The 17,988-nt window shown below is 40.1% G+C and overlaps 1 protein-coding gene across 1 annotated transcript in view; it reads left to right on the top strand.

Moving 5' to 3' along the window:
* Positions 1-17,988, top strand: part of LOC116485634 (DNA repair-scaffolding protein-like) — an 83,368-nt gene that overhangs the window by 65,261 nt on the left and 119 nt on the right. The window contains exons 8-9 of the mRNA XM_032181125.1: positions 12,456-12,675; positions 13,065-13,167. Of these exons, the coding sequence (XP_032037016.1) occupies positions 12,456-12,675; positions 13,065-13,167 (323 nt within the window). The remainder of the gene's footprint in view (positions 1-12,455; positions 12,676-13,064; positions 13,168-17,988) is intronic.

Here is a 17,988-nt window from a genome sequence, read left to right as displayed (position 1 = left end):
AGCATGATCTTAGAAACAAAGGCAGCTACTCTATATGTATCCCTTCAGTTTTAGTCTCATCAGAACCATCACCCAGATCCTACTGACTTCTGAGATCCAGTTCCCCACTCTCTAGTTACCGTTTGTGTTTCTTTTATCTAGATACAGGAAAATAATTGATGAAACCATTTAATAGTGTGTTTGCTTTCAAATCCTGCTGGCACTGCTGTTAATTATGATTTTCCGCTTATGAAAAGCTCTAACTGTAATTCACAAAGTTAGTTATCTGAAATATTTTTTTGCATTCCACTGAAAGAGCACGTTATTGATAGTGAAAATGTCTGTTATTTCATAAGAATGTTTTATGATTTTAAGTCCTTACTAATTCTGAAGGAGTCAAACCCAAACTGTTGACTAAAGCTGGTCTCAAAGTTTCTCACAGCAGCATTAGAGAGCTTATATCCTGTGATCACTTGCATGATGCATATTCAAGATGTGGAATGGCACAAAATATATTTTTGGTCTTAATTCCTTACTTTTTTGCACAGTGATTTTGCCTAGATCTGACATCAGGGTAGCTGTTCTCCATTTACTGTGAGTCACATTTTTTGCCCTTGCTGAACATCATCATCTTTTCAGTCTTCTGGAATTTCCCTGGTATTTGAAGACTTACTAGAAAGTAATATCAGGGACCCAGAAATGCCTTTAGCCAACTCTTTTCAGAACTGCTATGTTGAAAATCATGCAGGCATGCTCACTTAAAACTAATCAAGCCTTCTACATGTCGTTTATCCTCGTCCTGAGTTACTAATGAATAGGAATCTACTTCCACATCCTTATGTGGTATGAGGACATCCTCTTGCTTTTTCTGAAATAAAGAACAGAAACTGATATTGGTTCTTTTTTTTTTTTTTTTTTTCCCCAGTGTTCTCTATGGCAATGGATCTGCAAAATGGCTGATATTCTTTTTGTCCTAGCTTCCCATGTCATTACGAAAACTTGTGTTTGGCTGCTCACCAGTCTGCTAGACGTTAACTCTTAGGCTGAAATATTCCATGCTAAACATCTGCCCCTGGCTGGATTCCTTTCTTTGATTCTTTTTCTTGCTTTCTTTCAGAAAATGAGTCAGAATTAGTTAGCGTTTTCTGAGAAAAAGGCTATGGGGAAAATACCTTGTTCTATTCTAAAGTACATTTTTAAAATTTAGGTGAGTCTGTCTTCAAGATGATTTAGTTTTGGCAGCAGATGAACAGCTTCTGGGATATGCCTTTTACCATCCTGGTGAAAATGTGCAGGAATTTGGGCAAGTTAGAAATCTTTAGGGCACTGCTTTCTGCTACATTTACCCTGCAAACATTTGCCAAAGCATAAAACTAAATTTCAGAAGGGTGCTGGACATAACACCATAATTTAGAAATATACTTCAACTTCACAACCTACTTACCATTTCCAATAGGCAGTCCTTATTCCAAAGCGTGACTATGACAAAATTATCAGTAAAATAGCTGTGATAGTATTTGGGAGATACTTTTTTCATCCAGGGCAAAATTAGTTTTTCATAGTTTTGTTCTTAGAATAGTCAAACAGTTTCATGTCACCAAAATAAAATTGTTGTTTCGTTGGGAAAATGTCAGTCTGAATGGCTGAAATGTTAGTAGTGTACCTAGATAACCTTACAATTGCTTCTAGTCCAGAAATGTGACGTGTCAGCAAAGTAAAAGCCTACCACTTTCATCTTTTTAGGTTCACACTAAGGGTCTCTCACTGATCTGAGATTCTTCTTGGATTTATTTCCCTGTGTTTTGCCCGGTAATATTTCTAAACCACACAATTTCCAGGACTGCTTCTGACTTCTGGCAGCAGAAGTAGAGGAAAGAACTTATCAAATAACAAACTCAAATGATTTGTCGAAGGAGCCTGAAGATTAATGTGGAGGGTTGAAGTAACCTAGTTGCTGCAGGAGCTGTCAAGTCATTTTGGTTGTTCCGTAGACATGCAGACCAGGAGTTCATCGTTGAGGTAAAGAGGAGCAATTTCAAGTGAGATCAGTCTGAAGTCTTACTTCCATTTGAGACTTAAGGAAAACTGTTTGCAGGAGTATGGGCCATTCCTCTCTTCTTGTTGAACATTTCATCTTACAGAATTTTATGCTATTGTTTTGCTGTTTTTTGTTGGTTTTAAGTTATATCAACAACCACGTTATCCAAAAAAAAAAAAAAAAAAGCACTTTTTTTTGGCTTTAATTTTTTGAATTCCTTTGTTTGCTCCTGTGACCTCTTTTGGTAACTAAGAATTGTGGTTTGGCTGCCTCGTGGTCACTGGGATGAATCACTACCTCAGAAAAGAGCGCCTCCTTTCAGCATGCATCTTCTGTTTATTTTTTTTTGTAGTGCTTAGGGGTCTCACTTTTGTCTGAATCATTCCTCAGGGCAGAAGAAGTTCTGTGCTTTCCCCATTTGGACAATTTTGAAGTGTTAAATTCAGCACCCTGTACTGGGTGGGGTGTGTGATGGCAGTCTTTCTGAAACTGCAGACAAAGATGGAAATGAGGATATCATACAGCAGAAAGAAGTGGGGGAAGAAAGCCTTTACTCTTAATTGGGTCTTCCTGATTGGTAATTCCACTTCTGTAATTAACCTGACCCTGTCACTTAGGGCTGAAAGGAGGCACCATAGAAGCTTGCCTGCACTGCACAGTGCTAGTTGGACGCTCCTGTGGTTTGGGGTGTCGGGCTCTTCTCCATGAGTTCTTAAAAGCTTGTTCTTCACAAGGTGTAACAGGGAGGCTAAAAGGTGTACAGCCATCATAAGAGCAAGGCTCCCTTCAGTCAAGCTGGTGGCTGGAGAGTGCTGTGTGAAAAGGTTTTGAAAGCATTTGCAAGCTTTTTTTTTTTTTTTTTTTTTTTAATTTCCCCTCCTGTATTCTATGCTGCAACTTCCCTATGAAGTTTCCTGTTTGGGCAAAGTGATCTGGACAGTTGAGAGAGAGAGAGAGAGGAGGAAAAAAAAACAAACCTTAAAACCTTTTCCTGTCAACATCTGCTGGTTATGTGGGGATTGCATGAGGCAGAAGGAGAAAAATAGTGCTCTTCTGAGTTACGTTCTGAAGACTCTCCTGTCCATAGGAGAAGACACAAACAAGATTTAAAACAAGCTCCTGCTGATTGTTTTCAAAAGTAACTTCTGAAATCTTACTTTCTCTACATTTTGTTTTCTGCTCTTTGTTTTTCTTGCAGTTATTCTCAAAGCAGCTCTTTACTGAAAATGCCGACACACGTTATGCTGTAGAGTTCGTAATCTGATATAAGATAACTGGAATTTGTTGGTCTGAGGTTAAGATTTGGGATGAACGTTTTGTTACAATTGAATTTGAGTAATAAATTGATAATAACCCCAAACCATCAGCGTTTCCTTCGAAACAGCACAGCTCCTTCCTCTTGTGGGGAAGTGACCTTCAAGTGACTGAAGCGAGAGGAACACGTGAGGGGAGGAGGGTGAAGCCTTGAAGATGAAGATGGGGTTTCGTGCGTACTAGTGCGTTTTCAGGGAGGCTGAAGGGCTTACAAATGAGGATATAAACAATCACTCCCCCACCTTCGAGTTTCGGTGACTAGTTACGATGTGGGGAAAGAAAAAGATGTTAGCAGCTTGGATGTGATGAGACTTGCACAAAGATTGATGTCTGTGGATGAAGAAAACAGGGATAGTCCTTAACAGGCTTTCCTTTTACCATGCAAAATGTTTCTGTAAATGCAAAAGTCTGAGCTTCGTTAGCTATTGCTTATTTTCTTAGTTCTTGATAATTTCATTAGTTACTAGTTAATACTGTAGTTTAGAGAGATGGCAAGCGGCCAAATTTCTGTTTGTCATTTTTTTGCTAGCCAAATGTCTGAACTTGTCACAGCATTGGGAGGGAAAAATAAGATGTAAACTTGTCTTTTTCAAGCAAGAATTCTTTGTATTGTTTTTGTTTTCTTGTGAGAAACAATAATGGCATACACAAACACTTTAAGTAGCTTACATATGTTGTTATAAAGAATGTGTAATGTTTAAAGTAGGGCCAAATTCAGCAGCGTCCTTTTAAATTAATATAGATGTGGCAAGAAGCCATCATGCCTGCAAGACTTGGTATGTTTGGGAGAAAAATCTTTTTGAATGGCTTCAGAAGTTACCAGCCCAGGAAGAATAACAATATGTATGGATGGTAATAGCAAACAGATGTTTCTGTACAGGCTGTGAAAATGTTGGAATCTCAGTGCTGCCTCCTGGCTTTAAACGTTGCCTTTTGGATTGGAAGGGTCTGCTCCCTGTATATCAGCCTGCTGAGTTTGTTGTGCATACACCTGCAGGCTTTTACGTGAAGGAGAAGGAAGAACGATGATGGGATGCCAAGCAAAAGTACACATTTTCTTTTGATTTATGCCTGTGATTTGACATTTTATACTTCTGACACTTGAGAATGAAAGTAAAACTTTGTGGCCTGAACCAGAAAATGTAGGCTTGGCTATTCATCCACTGCAGATAGTGAGTGCTGTCCCAGGAGGGTGTCTACTACTGCAGTTTTGAAACCTACATTGGGCAATTAGAAATTAAATATTGTTGGGACAAAATAACGCCTTCGAAATAATAACTGAGGGACAAATCTGGAAGTGTGTTGCTAATTGGCTTTATTAAACAAGGCATAAATTGTTTTTTTGGTTTGTTTCATACTTCCATAATGCAGATCTGATCAAGCCATCAGAACGAAACACATTTGTACTTTCATTCTTAGTACAGTAAGTACTGTTAACAACATTAATTGCACAAGATTCTGTATTTTCAGTGGGAAATGGTACTACGTAAAAGCTTTTAGCTAGGATTAATAGAACTTTGATCTGAGTGTAACACCTGTATTTCTTGTAGTTTGTATTTCTGAAGAACTTGCCATTTAACTGGAAGTATAACTTAACTTTCCAGATGCATTATTTAGAAATACGTTAGGTACAGTACAAATCTGCTTCTAAACTGCACTTCATATATATGATTTGTGTTTGATAAATCTGACTAAAAGTAATAGTAATTTGTGTAAAAGCATCCGTCCTTCTCCCTTATCATTCAGATACCATTAAGTTCAAGAATCGTATGCTGGTAAGAACAAATACAGGCTGTTCTGAATGCCTTTGCACAAAAAAAAATACTTGTTAGCTATTTTTTAAAAAATAACATGACTTAAAGCAATCTCATCCTTCTCTTGGATTTTCTTATGAGTTTATCTTGTGGTTGTTTGTGGTTGTTTTTTTTTTTTTTTTGTGGTGGTGGTAACTCTCTACTTGTCTGAGTGTCATTTTTAATTGATTTGAATGGAAGGTACTGACATACTCTTCCTTCTGCATCTTACTGTGCTTACTTTGTTTATCTTTCATCCACATGACTTACGGTGCAAGTCTTGTGGCTGAGGAGTTTGTGGAGCATTCCTTTCTCTGATTGTTACTTTCTCATTCTGGCTTTGCGTGATAGTTCACAAGTATGTTAACTAGTAGCTGAGCATGCTCTTTATTAACAGAGACTTCTCACTATTGCAGTAATAATGCTTTCCACTATGCTGTTCTTCATGGTCCCATACGAGTAATTTTTTATCAAAATGCTCAGTGAAGCATAGTTGTTAGCTGTTTAACTGAACAGATTTTTCTGTGTTTGTGAGATCTGTGCACTTGTAATTCACTATTTTCAGTATTGGTACTTCGGCCTTCATGAAAACTTATTTCTACCTTGTGTCACATATGTTTGTTACATTCAGACTGAAGATGGGCACATCACATCCTTCAGCCCTGTGGGTATGACACGTTCTGCAGACATTGCAAGATTTGCAAGAATGGAAAATTCAAAAATTCAGAAGTAACCACTGCCATAAATCCAGCCTGCCTTTGGTTTCATAAATTTTTTTGACCTTGCTGATACTGCTTTTTTTTTTTTCCCCTTTCTGTTATTGTTGTTTCTTCTGTGGAGACAAGTCCTTTTCTCCTCCTCCCTAGAGAGGAAGGTTTTCTGTACAGGCAGTGACAGCAGCGCAGTGTCATCACAGCCCAGGAACGCCCAGTGTTGGAAACTCCATCTGCTTCCTTCCTCTCTGAACCATGGCAAGCTTGAACTCACACACACAGAGGCTCATTGGGTATCCCAGCTAGCACACTCAAATCACAGAGAACACAGCAACTTAACCCCACCCCTGCTTTCTGTTCAGGTGTTACACACTCCAGCTTGTTCTCCTGAAGCATTTATCTCCATCCCATAGGTCCTGCAGGGAGTAGTACTGGAGCTCTGTCACCTTACTGTGAAGAGAAATTGCTCCATATGAGGGCTTTCCATTCAAGACCACAGGTGCTCTTTTTGAGCACTTGATCAGTAAGTAACATTTTAGCAAAATTCACTTGAGCAAGGCAAAATTGCACGTAGTCTTACTGATGTCAACATCTGATGCGTTTCCCTACATCGAGTCCAATGGACCCAGTGCTTGCAGTGTGTTCAGCTTCCCATCTCTGTGCAGCAAAAGAAAATAGAGACTGCGTTAAAGTATGCAGTCCCCAAGAGACCATCATTTCTATTTTTTTCTCGTTTGTATGTCTCATTGGTAGTTATGGAGTTATTAAAGCAAACTTCAGAATCATATTTCAGGCACCGAAGCCAGAATGTCTGAACATCATTTTATGTTAGGGTTGTGCTCCTCTGTGTTTTTACTTTTCTTCTTTCAGAAGTTCGTTTTGGTAGTTAAGAGTCAATGCAGAATAGCTTCCTTCTTAGTCTACCTCCTAGGCTGCCCTTGGTGTGTCCAGTGAGTGCATCCTTCATGAGCATGTGCATTCAGCGTTGATGCAGCTCCGTGGCTTAAACATGGATGTCTGCTGTGAAGCCACCTTGTTAGGTCTGAAGATTGTCAGGAGCCTTCACTCTGTCAGACACCGTGGAGTCGTGCTGAAGTTTTAAAAAGGTTCAGCATCTCAGGGTCCACGATCTCCAAAGGAACACAGATTATTTTTTTTTTTCATTTTTTTTTTTTAATCCTCCTGGAATTTAGGGTAATGCAAAACATCTGCAAAATGTTGTGTTAAAACATGTGTTTTGCTGTCAACGTATAAACTGAGGGGCAACATCACCCTGCATGCTGAAGGAAGTAACAGAAATTAAAGGGACTGACCAGGGAAACAGATGTACTGAGTGGGAAATTTGTCTCTTCATTTCCCATGAGTTTGAAATATCACTGAATCACAGAATCACGTAGGTTGCAAGAGACCTCCAAGATCACCTAGTCCAGCCTCTGACCTAACACTAACCAGTCCTCCACTAAACCATATCACTGAGCTCTACATCTAAACATCTTTTAAAGACCTCCAGGGATGGTGACTCCACCACTTCCCTGGGCAGCCCATTCCAATGCCTCACAACCCTTTCGGTAAAGAAGTTCTTCCTAACATCCAACCTAAAACACTCCTGGTGCAACTTTATCCCGTTCCCCCTCGTCCTGTCACCAGGCACGTGGGAGAACAGACCAACCCCCACCTCGCTACAGCCTCCTTTAAGGTATCTGTAAAGAGCGATAAGGTCGCCCCTGAGCCTCCTCTTCTCCAGGCTGAACAAGCCCAGCTCCCTCAGCCGCTCCTCGTAGGACTTGTTCTCCAGGCCCCTCACCAGCTTCGTCGCCCTTCTCTGCACCCGCTCAAGCACCTCGATGTCCTTCTTGTAGCGAGGGGCCCAAAACTGAACACAGTACTCGAGGTGCAGCCAAGTACAGGGGGATGATCACTTATACAAGCCAGGATGCCGTTGGCCTTCTTGTCCACCTGAGCACACTGCTGGCTCATATTTAGCTGACTATCAACCAATACTCCCAGATCCTTCTCCACCTGGCAGCTTTCCAACCACCCATCTCCCAGCCTGTAGCTGTGTGTTTGTTGTATAGTATTGTTGTGGATGAACTGAACTACTTCATGGCCAGGTTCCACATTGGAGTGAGAGAGCAATATCCCAGAGGTGTCATCTGGAGTTAGGCAATTAACGTGGGACATGAGAGCAGATCTGCTAAGTGTTCAAACCAAAAATTCATCTAGCTTAGGATCTTAGCAGTGGCAAGAGCTATCAGAATGCCTAGGAAAGCTTAGAACAGGACTAAAAACCACTTCATATTACTTTTTCAAAATATCCTCCCAATTTGCAAAGATCTCTGTCTCAGGGACCGTCTGAACTAGAACTAGTGACTCTGTTCCTAGTCATTCTGAATTAGTATTTTTCCTCCTACCAGGAAGTTACTGGTTGTTTTTCTGAACCCATGCATAAAACGTAGACCTGTTTTGATCGCATGATCTGGAAATGCCAGGCTTTCTTTTTCAGAAAGTATGACCAAGACCTTTGCCAAATTTGTTCAATTATCACTGTTGGCAAAAAAAAAAAAAAACTTTTCTATTGGATTTCTAAAGCTCTGCTGGCAGTAGCCGTGAGTGGTTGATGTCCCGTTTGCCTGATTTCTTCATCTGTCTCTGAGGAGGCTGAAGTTGTTCCTGCAGTGTGTCTGTGCATGCTGGTGCGGCAGTGCTGTATCTCCCTTACATTAGGGATGCTGGATGGCTTCTTGTCAGAGCTTCATCTCCCTCAGCTATAGGTGAGGGAGGCTCTTGTCAATAACGGAGAGGTTTCTCCAGAGCCACTTGCCTGCTGAAATGCCTTGTTCCTCCCCCAACTAGCTTCTCCTGCAGGTTTCACTTGTTCTGGACCTCTTGTGAGATCTGGAAGAATTCATTAGTTTCCTCGCAGTCCACCTAGCAATGATTTCTGTTTGTTGCCTTCCAGTGATTTCCACTTATTGCAACAAAGTGTTCTGCAGAGAGCTGATCGTGTTCATGGGTGAAAACTGACCCATCTCATCACTGGTACCTGACTTGTCTTGTTGATCACGGGAGGGCTGGAGTACTTCTAAAAGCCCTCAGTCAACCAGATTTCAACTAGATTTATCAGTGCTTTTCTTTCTCTTTGTGGCTTCTCAAGCTTTGTGTATCAGGGATTGAATTTACATGTGACACTCCCGGGATGTATAAGCTCTGTCTTTATATTCATGGGGCCAGGTTCTTCAAATGGTTCTTGGCTCTTTGTCAGTGGATGTCTTCTCTGACTTTCTAGCTGGATGTTCAAAGGCTTCCACAAGATGCTGTTGCAAAGGCATCTGGCACCAACAATGAGCTTTGTTAAGCAGTCCTCAAATTGCTGCTCAAGAGAAGGATTTCTAAATGCATCCAGACAACGCTCTCTGTGAGTGTGCACAGGGCTTGTCTCTCAATGGGAAAAGAAAGGTTACTGTCAAGTAAGTAAATGAGCAGTCCAACGGTACTTGCAGTTCTTATTCCTTCTCTGGGTGCTGAAGGAGCTTCTGGAGTACAGTCCAACCTGACCCCCACAGGGGAAGACAAGTAACTGGATGCCACTGGCAAATATGCAGTCTCAAGGTTGAGTTTCAAACCAGCTTTGTCCAGCTTGTTTGGGCTGCCACTGGAAAGAGCAATCATCACTCTGTCCCTTCATTCCCCCCCTTACCGCTGTTTATCACTTGTCCTTTCCTTTCCCTAATACCTGCTCTTGTGCCTTGGTGTCTTTGCAGTTAGCTGGATTAGCTTATTGATTTGGGTTTATAAAAATAGTAGTGCTGAAGAAATAAATTTGAAAGCTGCAGCCAGCAGAGTGGGGCGTGAAGGAATATGCAGTGTAGAAATGGGCAGGACTGCACCACAGCTGCTGCTTGAACCTTTTTTTAATTCTGGATACTGCCATGAAACCTGCACATCTGCAGGTTTGAATTTCTCGGGCTGTAATTCTGTTTTGCAAGTGAAATGAGGTGAATGAGGGCTTCAGCAGGCAAGAACTTCTGTGAATTATCCAAGGGTGAAAGAGAACATTGCAAAACCTTAAAGTAAGCTTTTCACACGAATGAACTAACAAGTAAACTTCTCTGGAAGCTGTAGAAATTGTAGTGATCCAGCCCATCTCCTCACCCACAAGTTCTCCCTTCAATGCGCAGCCACATATGTTTGATTTATTTTTGATTGGCATAACAATGCAAGAGCCAAATGAATTAAGAATCGAGCTACATTCTGAACTTTGGCGTTTCATCACGTGCCAGGAACCTAAAGTGCTTTGCTGTGTTGTTCGAGAGAGCGTTCTATCATCAGCAGTAATAATAATTGGAGTAATTAAATTAAACTATCTCTGTGCATCTAAATAAACAAATAGATTGTGGTTCTGTAGAATGTGCGCGTGTGCCAAGTTGGAGACTTGGATACTTGTTGGAGTTGTGCTGCTTTTAATGTAGAGGCATTCGGCTTCATTTAGTATCAGCTCCCAGTGTTTGGGCCAACGCTGACTGACTTACAAGAAACTGGTGGCTTGGGAGGGTTTTTTCTCCGAAATCTTTCAAAAGCCTTTCATTTCGAGGTAGTGCTTCTTTACTTTACCTAGTATTTTTAACCGTTTCCTAGTCAGGGATATTTAAAAGATAAATATTAGGTTGCCATTCTCTTTTGCAGCGATTTCTTCAAGCTGGCTTAACAGCTAACATATACACTGCTGACCGGTAAGAATTGTCATAAGGTTTTGCACGTGAGAAATGCACAGTCCAGAAGTGATGAAGCCTCACGAGTTGTTTTCATGCCTTTCTTTTTTTTTTTTTTTTTAAACTGTTGGTGTGTTTCATAATAGAAGTTGACTTTTTAGTGCCTTGTTTTTTAAAGTGGATGAAAATCCAAATTGTGGAGTATGTCTAGAGGTAAATGTTCAGTTGCTTTGAAGGCTGCGAATTTTTGTGGTCGGGACGATTTGTTTATGCATTCCAGATGACTCGGGGTTGACAGAGGACCATAACTGCAGCCAGGCAGGCAAAACGCAATTCGAGTGTGAATATTCTAAATCCTTGCCTTTAGGCACAGAAAACCAGTCCATGATCACACTCAGCAGAAGTTTGCACATGAGCAGATCTTAGCCAAATGCAGTGAGTATCTGGAGCGGCAGAGCAGCGTTGCAGCTTTCCCCAAGCAGGTGATAGCAGTGGCATCCATCCGTCTCTCTTCATCACTTGACCCCAGGGAGCTTGGCATCAAGGATCTGTTCTCTTCCTCCTGCTCCGCGAGGAAGAGGAGGTTGAACTGCTATGATTCAGGCCGAATCCCTTCACATGTATCACTTGGGGGACTTCCCGAAGGAGTCCTTTATCCTGATGGAAAACACTAGTTCATGGGAAACAGTGCTTTGCAGAAACATCTTGCATGGGATGAAGAATTGGTTCGAATAGAAGTGGTTTTGAGAACACTTTGGTTTTATATTTCAAAATGACTTTATTTCAGTTTTTCAGTTTTAGTATAAAATGTAATAAAGACTGGGGAATACAAAACAGGGACTTTGTTGTTTTTGTTTTTGTTTTTAATAGAATTGAACTTTATTTAATAAACCTGAAAGTTTTTAGGACCTGCTTTCTTTGGTTTGGGGTTTCTTGAAAATTTTTTTTGAAGTTTCTCATAAACTTAAACTAAAATATTTTGACTCATTTTCCAACGGGAAGGCATTCACAATTGTGAAATGGTCCTTAAAATAAACAAACAAATAATTAGTACAGCTCTGCTGTTAAGTTCCAGTACCACGTTCACAGTTCCTCCCCTGCTTCTTCTTTGCTGTGGGAAGGCAGTAATTTATATCAGCTGTTTTTCTCGGGATACTGTGTTTTTCCCAACACAACTTCTGGATCAAAACCAGCAGAACTGGGGTTCTGCTGCCCCTGTCCTTAGCACTGTGCCTTTCTACAATAATGGCAGCAGCATTTAGCAGGTGGATAACGATACCTCTTCTCCTCAGTGACCAGAGCGCAAATTCTCTTTCTCACCTAGCCCTGCGCAAACTGGAGCAGGGCTAGGTGAGAAAGAGAATAAGTCTTAGATGAAACTAAGTCTCTCTTTCACATTGTCTCTAAATGTGAATCACTTTTAGATTGTTTGTACCTAACGGGTGCTCTGTTAACCTGGTCCCTGACAACTGTTGTTTTGGGAAAGGTTGAGGAGGGCAAACACAGCTTCACATTCACCTTTAATGCTGTGAGATTCTTCTGTTTTCAAAATAAAATGTATCATGCTCAGTTTCAAATAAAATAGGCTGGGAAGAAAGTGAATCATTTGCAGGATGAAAAAGTTCAAATGCAGTGGGAGAGGAGGGGTCTTCTTTTTGTGAGGAGTTTGATTTCACCTGTATTCGGAAGAAGTGCAGGTAGTATTTTGTCTCCACAGTTAAAAGTGCTTTAAAAACAGCAACAACAAAACCTTAACATAAGTCTTTCAGTTGGGTGAGATATTGTACTAAGTGTTGTTTTTTGCACATCAGCCAGATCAGCACAAAGCAGAGCACAGATGTTCCATGTGCCAGAGTTTCTTTCCCCTCATCCAAATATTGCATTTTTATTTTCATCTTTTAATTTCCAGATAAATCTGGTGTTCTGATTGTGAAGATCTTGGAGATGTTTGAGGAGTGTATGATACAAGTTGCCATCTGCCAGCAGCTGGAACAGTCTCCTGCCATGACTTCATCCGAGGATCTCGTTATCAGTAGAGACGAACCAATACTCAAAGTCCTCTTTGCAAGAGAGACGGCAGCTCACCTGAAGAGTAGGCCCCAGGATGTCATCTACATCTATCCTCCGTGGTAAGTACAGAGAAGGGGGCACGCTTGCTGCAGCCCAGCAGAACGGAGGGGCCAGGTGTGAGGCTCATTGTAGAAAAAGCCCTTGTAGAAAAGCCCTTGGAGGGGGTGGAACAGGGCTGTCTTCTGGTCAGCCATCTGTCTCTGCCAGCTCCAGAGAATCTGACAGATACCTTAAGATAGCTCAGATAACAACTGAATGTGTAGTGCAATGCCTCTAGTGTTGCTCTGGGCTTCAGTTTTGTTTTCACTTAATATTTTCATGTTTAGAATGATAGAGAGGCATGAGCAATGTCTTATCAATGATAAGGCCAATAAAGTACATACCTTCCAGTAGCAAAGTAGTTCAGGAATGCTCATCTGTTGCAGCTAGTATGGGTATAATGTTTCAGTGGAAAAGTCTGTATTAACTGTTTAGCATTCAGCAAAGAGAATGTGCAGCTTAAAATGGGGAAGAAGAAGAAACGAGGGGCTAACACTGTTTTTATGGAATCAGTAAACACCTTTTGGTGGTTTCACATCGCTGCTGCTGTCACTGTCTTCAGTTCTCCAAAACCCTCTTCAGAGCAGCCAGTTAAGCTTTTCTAGAGCTCTCTAAAACGTTTGGTCTAACTTCATGATTGTAAGGGGTAGCATAAAGCGATGAATTTTCTAGTAAAGCAGATGGGTTTTGGCAGCTGTGGGTGGGAAAGTCTGATCTTAAAAAAAAAAAAAAAAATCAGGAAATCTTTGAAGTGTGGGTATTATTCCTCTTCTCACTCTTCTCCACACAAATTGTCAAAATGGATATATTTTTCTTAAGTTTCAGCCTCCAACTGCAATAGAGTCCTGTCTCTGTTTTACCATATCCTTTTTTTTTTTTTTTTTTTTTTTACAAAATACTTCTTCCTATTTTTGCAAAGGCCTATATCTATTTTTATCTTCAATAAATTTAATTCAATTAATCTTGTTAATTTTAATCTTTTATCAAATATTTTTGACAACTGCTTTTTTTTTTTTTTTTCTGGGTTCCCTACTGGGTAATCTCTCCCTTCTCAAACGTTGTTTAACTCTTTTTGAAAGAGATCCACAGATTAAGAGAATATATTTAATGCGTGATGTGTTGTGGCTACAGATGCAACTGCTGATAGCTGAGATGTAAAGAGGCCAGTAGCTAAGAGAAATACAGCTGAATATTAATCAAGTCCTAGTCTGATATGAAATATCACTGCTCTTTTTTTCCTTCACCCTACCCCTCAAGGTGCTAATATTTGGTCTCATTTCACTTTTCTTTACATGCTTCTTGTTTCTCTCCCCTACTAACTTCCAACTTAGATCCATTGTTCTCTTCGGGTTTCTTCTCTTCTTGCTGAACCATGGGGCCTTGCCACAAGGCTGTATCTTTTTGTGCAGATCTTGGCCTTGGCAAAGACTTTTGAACCAGCAGAAATGTTTTGGTTAGGGTTTCAATATTCAATATTTTCTTGATTCAGTATTTTACAGTACTTTCTTTTTTCTTTTCCTGAAAAGTTACTGTCCGGATACGTAGCATGTGTAAGTCTCAGACTGCTCTAGGTTTTTCCTTGTCGTTTCTGGCAAGATGCAACTCTGCAATGATACAGTCCTTGCCAGACTACAAGCATCTGTAACTATACTAGTGCGGTGTTCTCATTTCTTTAAGAAAAAAAAAAGTTTTCAGATGATGCAGACATGCAACTCATTCCTATACGTACACACACATCTGTATATGTATATGAAGTGAAATTTCTTGGGAAAGCTTTGTCTGTGTGTTCCCAACAATGCCACTTTGTGTTTTTGTTTTGTTTTCTTTTTTTTTTTTTTTTTTTTCTTAGTAGGATGCACTTTTCTTGTAAGCAAAGAGTTATTTCATAAAACCAAAGTGTTTTGGCAGGGGACATGTCTGAGTTTCCAGAATTTCTCTCCTGACCTGTGTGGCTCTTAAGGTACTTTCTTATAAAGACATTAGTAAATCATGGCAAAATTGCATTGTATCTCATCTCTAGTCCTATTTTCTGGTGTTTTGAAGTTATCTTAATGTTGGTTGTCTCTTTGTTCACTCAACCTGAAGTGAAAACAAGTTGGGCTGGACATTGTTAAATTCAGCCCACTGGCAGGAGATGTGTGCGCGGGGGTTGTTTTTGATTATTATTTGGCACTTTTAGTTTACATTAATGGGAAACTGGACTTGTACACTTAATTGAAGTTTCCTCTGTTATTACATTTCTAAGTTGCTATTCTGTTAAACTCCTACTTGAGAGCTTTTAACACTGAAATGTAGTTTCCATTACTGCGTATTGGATTTGCACTTCTGTCGTTAGAACCAAATACTGCTTGTGATTAAAAACGCTCTCCTGTTGATTCAAATGCGTGGCTAATGTAAAAAATAATGAACCAAATCTCCCCCTGACATGGTGAAATAAGCGTATTTACTTGTCTTATGTGTATCACTAGTCAGAAACAAAGGGGAACAAACAAAGTAATAGATGCAAGGGGAGATAATCCTTGATTGACCTGAGCGTGCTTGGGACACACAGCATCGCGTGCATCCTTGTGCAGTATTTGGAAATACTTGTATGGTAAGGCAGAATGTGGCGAGACTGGGGCAATGGGATGATTTATAAGTGCATTGCTGCTGCTGCACAGTTATGTCTGGAGTGCAGAATTTTCTGATATCTTCAAAATTATTTTCTTGTAGGTACATGCTTTGTGCTTTCTGACCAGGCTCTTGAGTAAGTAGGTAAGACAGCAGATAGATGGGCTGCTGGCTTCTGCTCGTGCCCTGTATTCGTGAGCAAAGCCTGAATGCATCATTCTGGAGCCTTTGCAATATTAGACTTCACTTTTCTAATTGTATTTGTCTGTGTTAGGAACTCAGTGCACAGCTTGGTGTGTGAAATGTCTCTGGCAGAAAGCTTACATAAATACTTCGGAAGGCAGTGTTTAGAGATTTGTTGATATGATTGTTGGTATTTGTTTACATACAGACTCCCGTGATACTTGAGCACTGGAATGCAAACCAATTCATTTAGAAAATAAAATATTGACAGAAAGCCAGTTATAAGTATTTTATCAACCTGGACATTACTCATGAGAGTGGTTTCACTGACTTCAGAGTGACTTCGTGTTTGGGTAAGAATTTGTAGGATTGAGCCTGGATTTCTCTATAACTGGCCATGGGTTTCTTCAGCCCAATGTCTAGCATCTTAACATGCATAATTGTCACTTGCTATAGGGAAAACAGCTCCAATAGGCTGATAAACATGTTCAAACCAGTGTGTCTGTTGGAGCAGAGAACTCCACAGCCTGTCCTCTGAGCCATCTGATGCGAGCTGCTCTGATCTTGAGGATGTATAGATGCATTATTGCAGTGCTGTATTGGTTAAATAAAGCCTGTTAACTTGGATGCATGACATGAAAGCAGTTGCGTGTTTTGGGCTGGAGCTGGTTTGTGTCTGGCCAGCTGGGAACACAAGAGGCAAAAGAACTCGGCCCTGCCTGCCCCTGCCTGTGCAGGCTTGTCTTTCTTTCGTTGTCTTTGCAGTGCCTGAGCAATTTCTTGGATTAAGAATTTGAATGAACACCTCGTAATTTTTACAAACTTATTCTGAATCATTAAGTGTTTTTAACAGTTGGAAAAGGAAAAGCTTGTTACTGAGCGTAATTAAAGCAATTAGTAAGCCTGTGTTCATTTCGCAGAAATATGTATCCAGCAAAAAGTGAAGACTGCTTGATATTTCAAAGGCACATAAGAAAATGGGAACCAAGGTCTGTAGGTTCCACTGGAGATGACTTTATGGCTTCAGTTTAACTAGGGTGGTTTTTTTTGTTTGTTTAATTATAATCATGATAAAATACAATTTCCAATACTTCACAGAAAGTGATAGAGTTTATATTTTTGGAGACTCGATTAAGGATTAGTTTTTTAGCTGATAGTAGAACTTAAGGATAGTTTTCTTCAGCAATTCCTGCCTCCTGCTCTTCGATATGTCTAGTGTCAAATATTTGAGATAAATGAAACTGAAGAAAATGGTGCGAATTCTTTTCCTTACCATTAAATTTAACAACTTTAAAATGTTTTGCATGTGCTTGTGAAGTTAAACTACTCTAAGTATGTTGATATACAGTCGTTGACAATAACGATACAAACCAGGAGTGATTTGGACAGGCTCGGAGATCCATCCATACCAGTTAAACATGATGGTCTGGTATGAAATCAGGAGGTTCTCATGCTGCTGATAACTGGATGGCTGGGAAAGTATGAAGGGGAAAGAACCACTTTGAGTTCTGTTCTTATATTGTCTGCAAATGCTGGCTATTGAGCACTGTAGAAGGCAAGATCCTTGGCTGGATAACTGCTGTTCTCTATGCAACCTCTCTATTGTTTCTTTTTAAAGCAAACAAACAAAAAAAGGTTTATTTTAGGAGCTCAATATGGTAAGTATATAAAACACTTAATTCTGTGACATCAGCAAGCAACTTGAAAGTCATACTTCAGTTTCTCTTAACCTATGAAACCACAGGGAATCATAATTACTCAGCTTTGAAAGTGTTCCAGTGCCTGGTGAAAATGTTTAATGTGGACTTCTCTTTTATACTTGTTACAGTAGATTCAGCCTTCCCTCAGTGAAATATATTTAAAAGAGTTCACATTATTATATTCTTACTGACAAAGAGACCACACACAAAGCATTTCTACAAATCAGCTGATGTACAGCAAGGAAACCTTTTGTGTCAAAAGCCCTTTAAGGTGGGCCAATGATGTAAATTATTGGTGTAGAAATATCCAAGCAAGCTCTGAGCAGGTTTGTGTATGGGAAGCAATCTAGTTTTGTGGACTTGCATATTCTACTTCTTGAAAATTGTTCTGGGTATGCCGTAGGCTGTTTCATTGGCTCAGCAGCAAAACTTAGGATAAATGGCTATGTCGCTGCGATTTTTGCATTGACTTACCTAATACACTGTCTTACTTAATCTTGGTGAGCAATACGAGGGAGCTAAAACACAGGGAGCTAATGTGAAATAGGTGTTTTAAACCAGTATGACTGGTGTCAAAAAGTGTTTGCCCTCCATTTGATAGAGACTTTTTATCACTGCTCTTGTTGCTGGTTAAGGGAGGCATTTAGGAGCACTGTTACAGAATACCTCGCTACCATGAGAAGGATCATGTGAAAGTAGGATCCTGGTCTTTGTATGGGAATGAAATGAGGAAATGGCCTACTGCTGCTCTGTAAGAAAGAAAGAGCCTATATCCTTTAAAGTTTTCTTGTTCCACAAAGGTAATATAAAAGCATGCATTAAAGGCATATGGAAGTAACA

The sequence above is a fragment of the Aythya fuligula genome, chromosome 2 (genome assembly GCF_009819795.1).
Source record: "Aythya fuligula isolate bAytFul2 chromosome 2, bAytFul2.pri, whole genome shotgun sequence".
Lineage (NCBI taxonomy): Eukaryota > Metazoa > Chordata > Aves > Anseriformes > Anatidae > Aythya > Aythya fuligula.
This window is presented reverse-complemented; position numbering and strand designations above follow the sequence as displayed.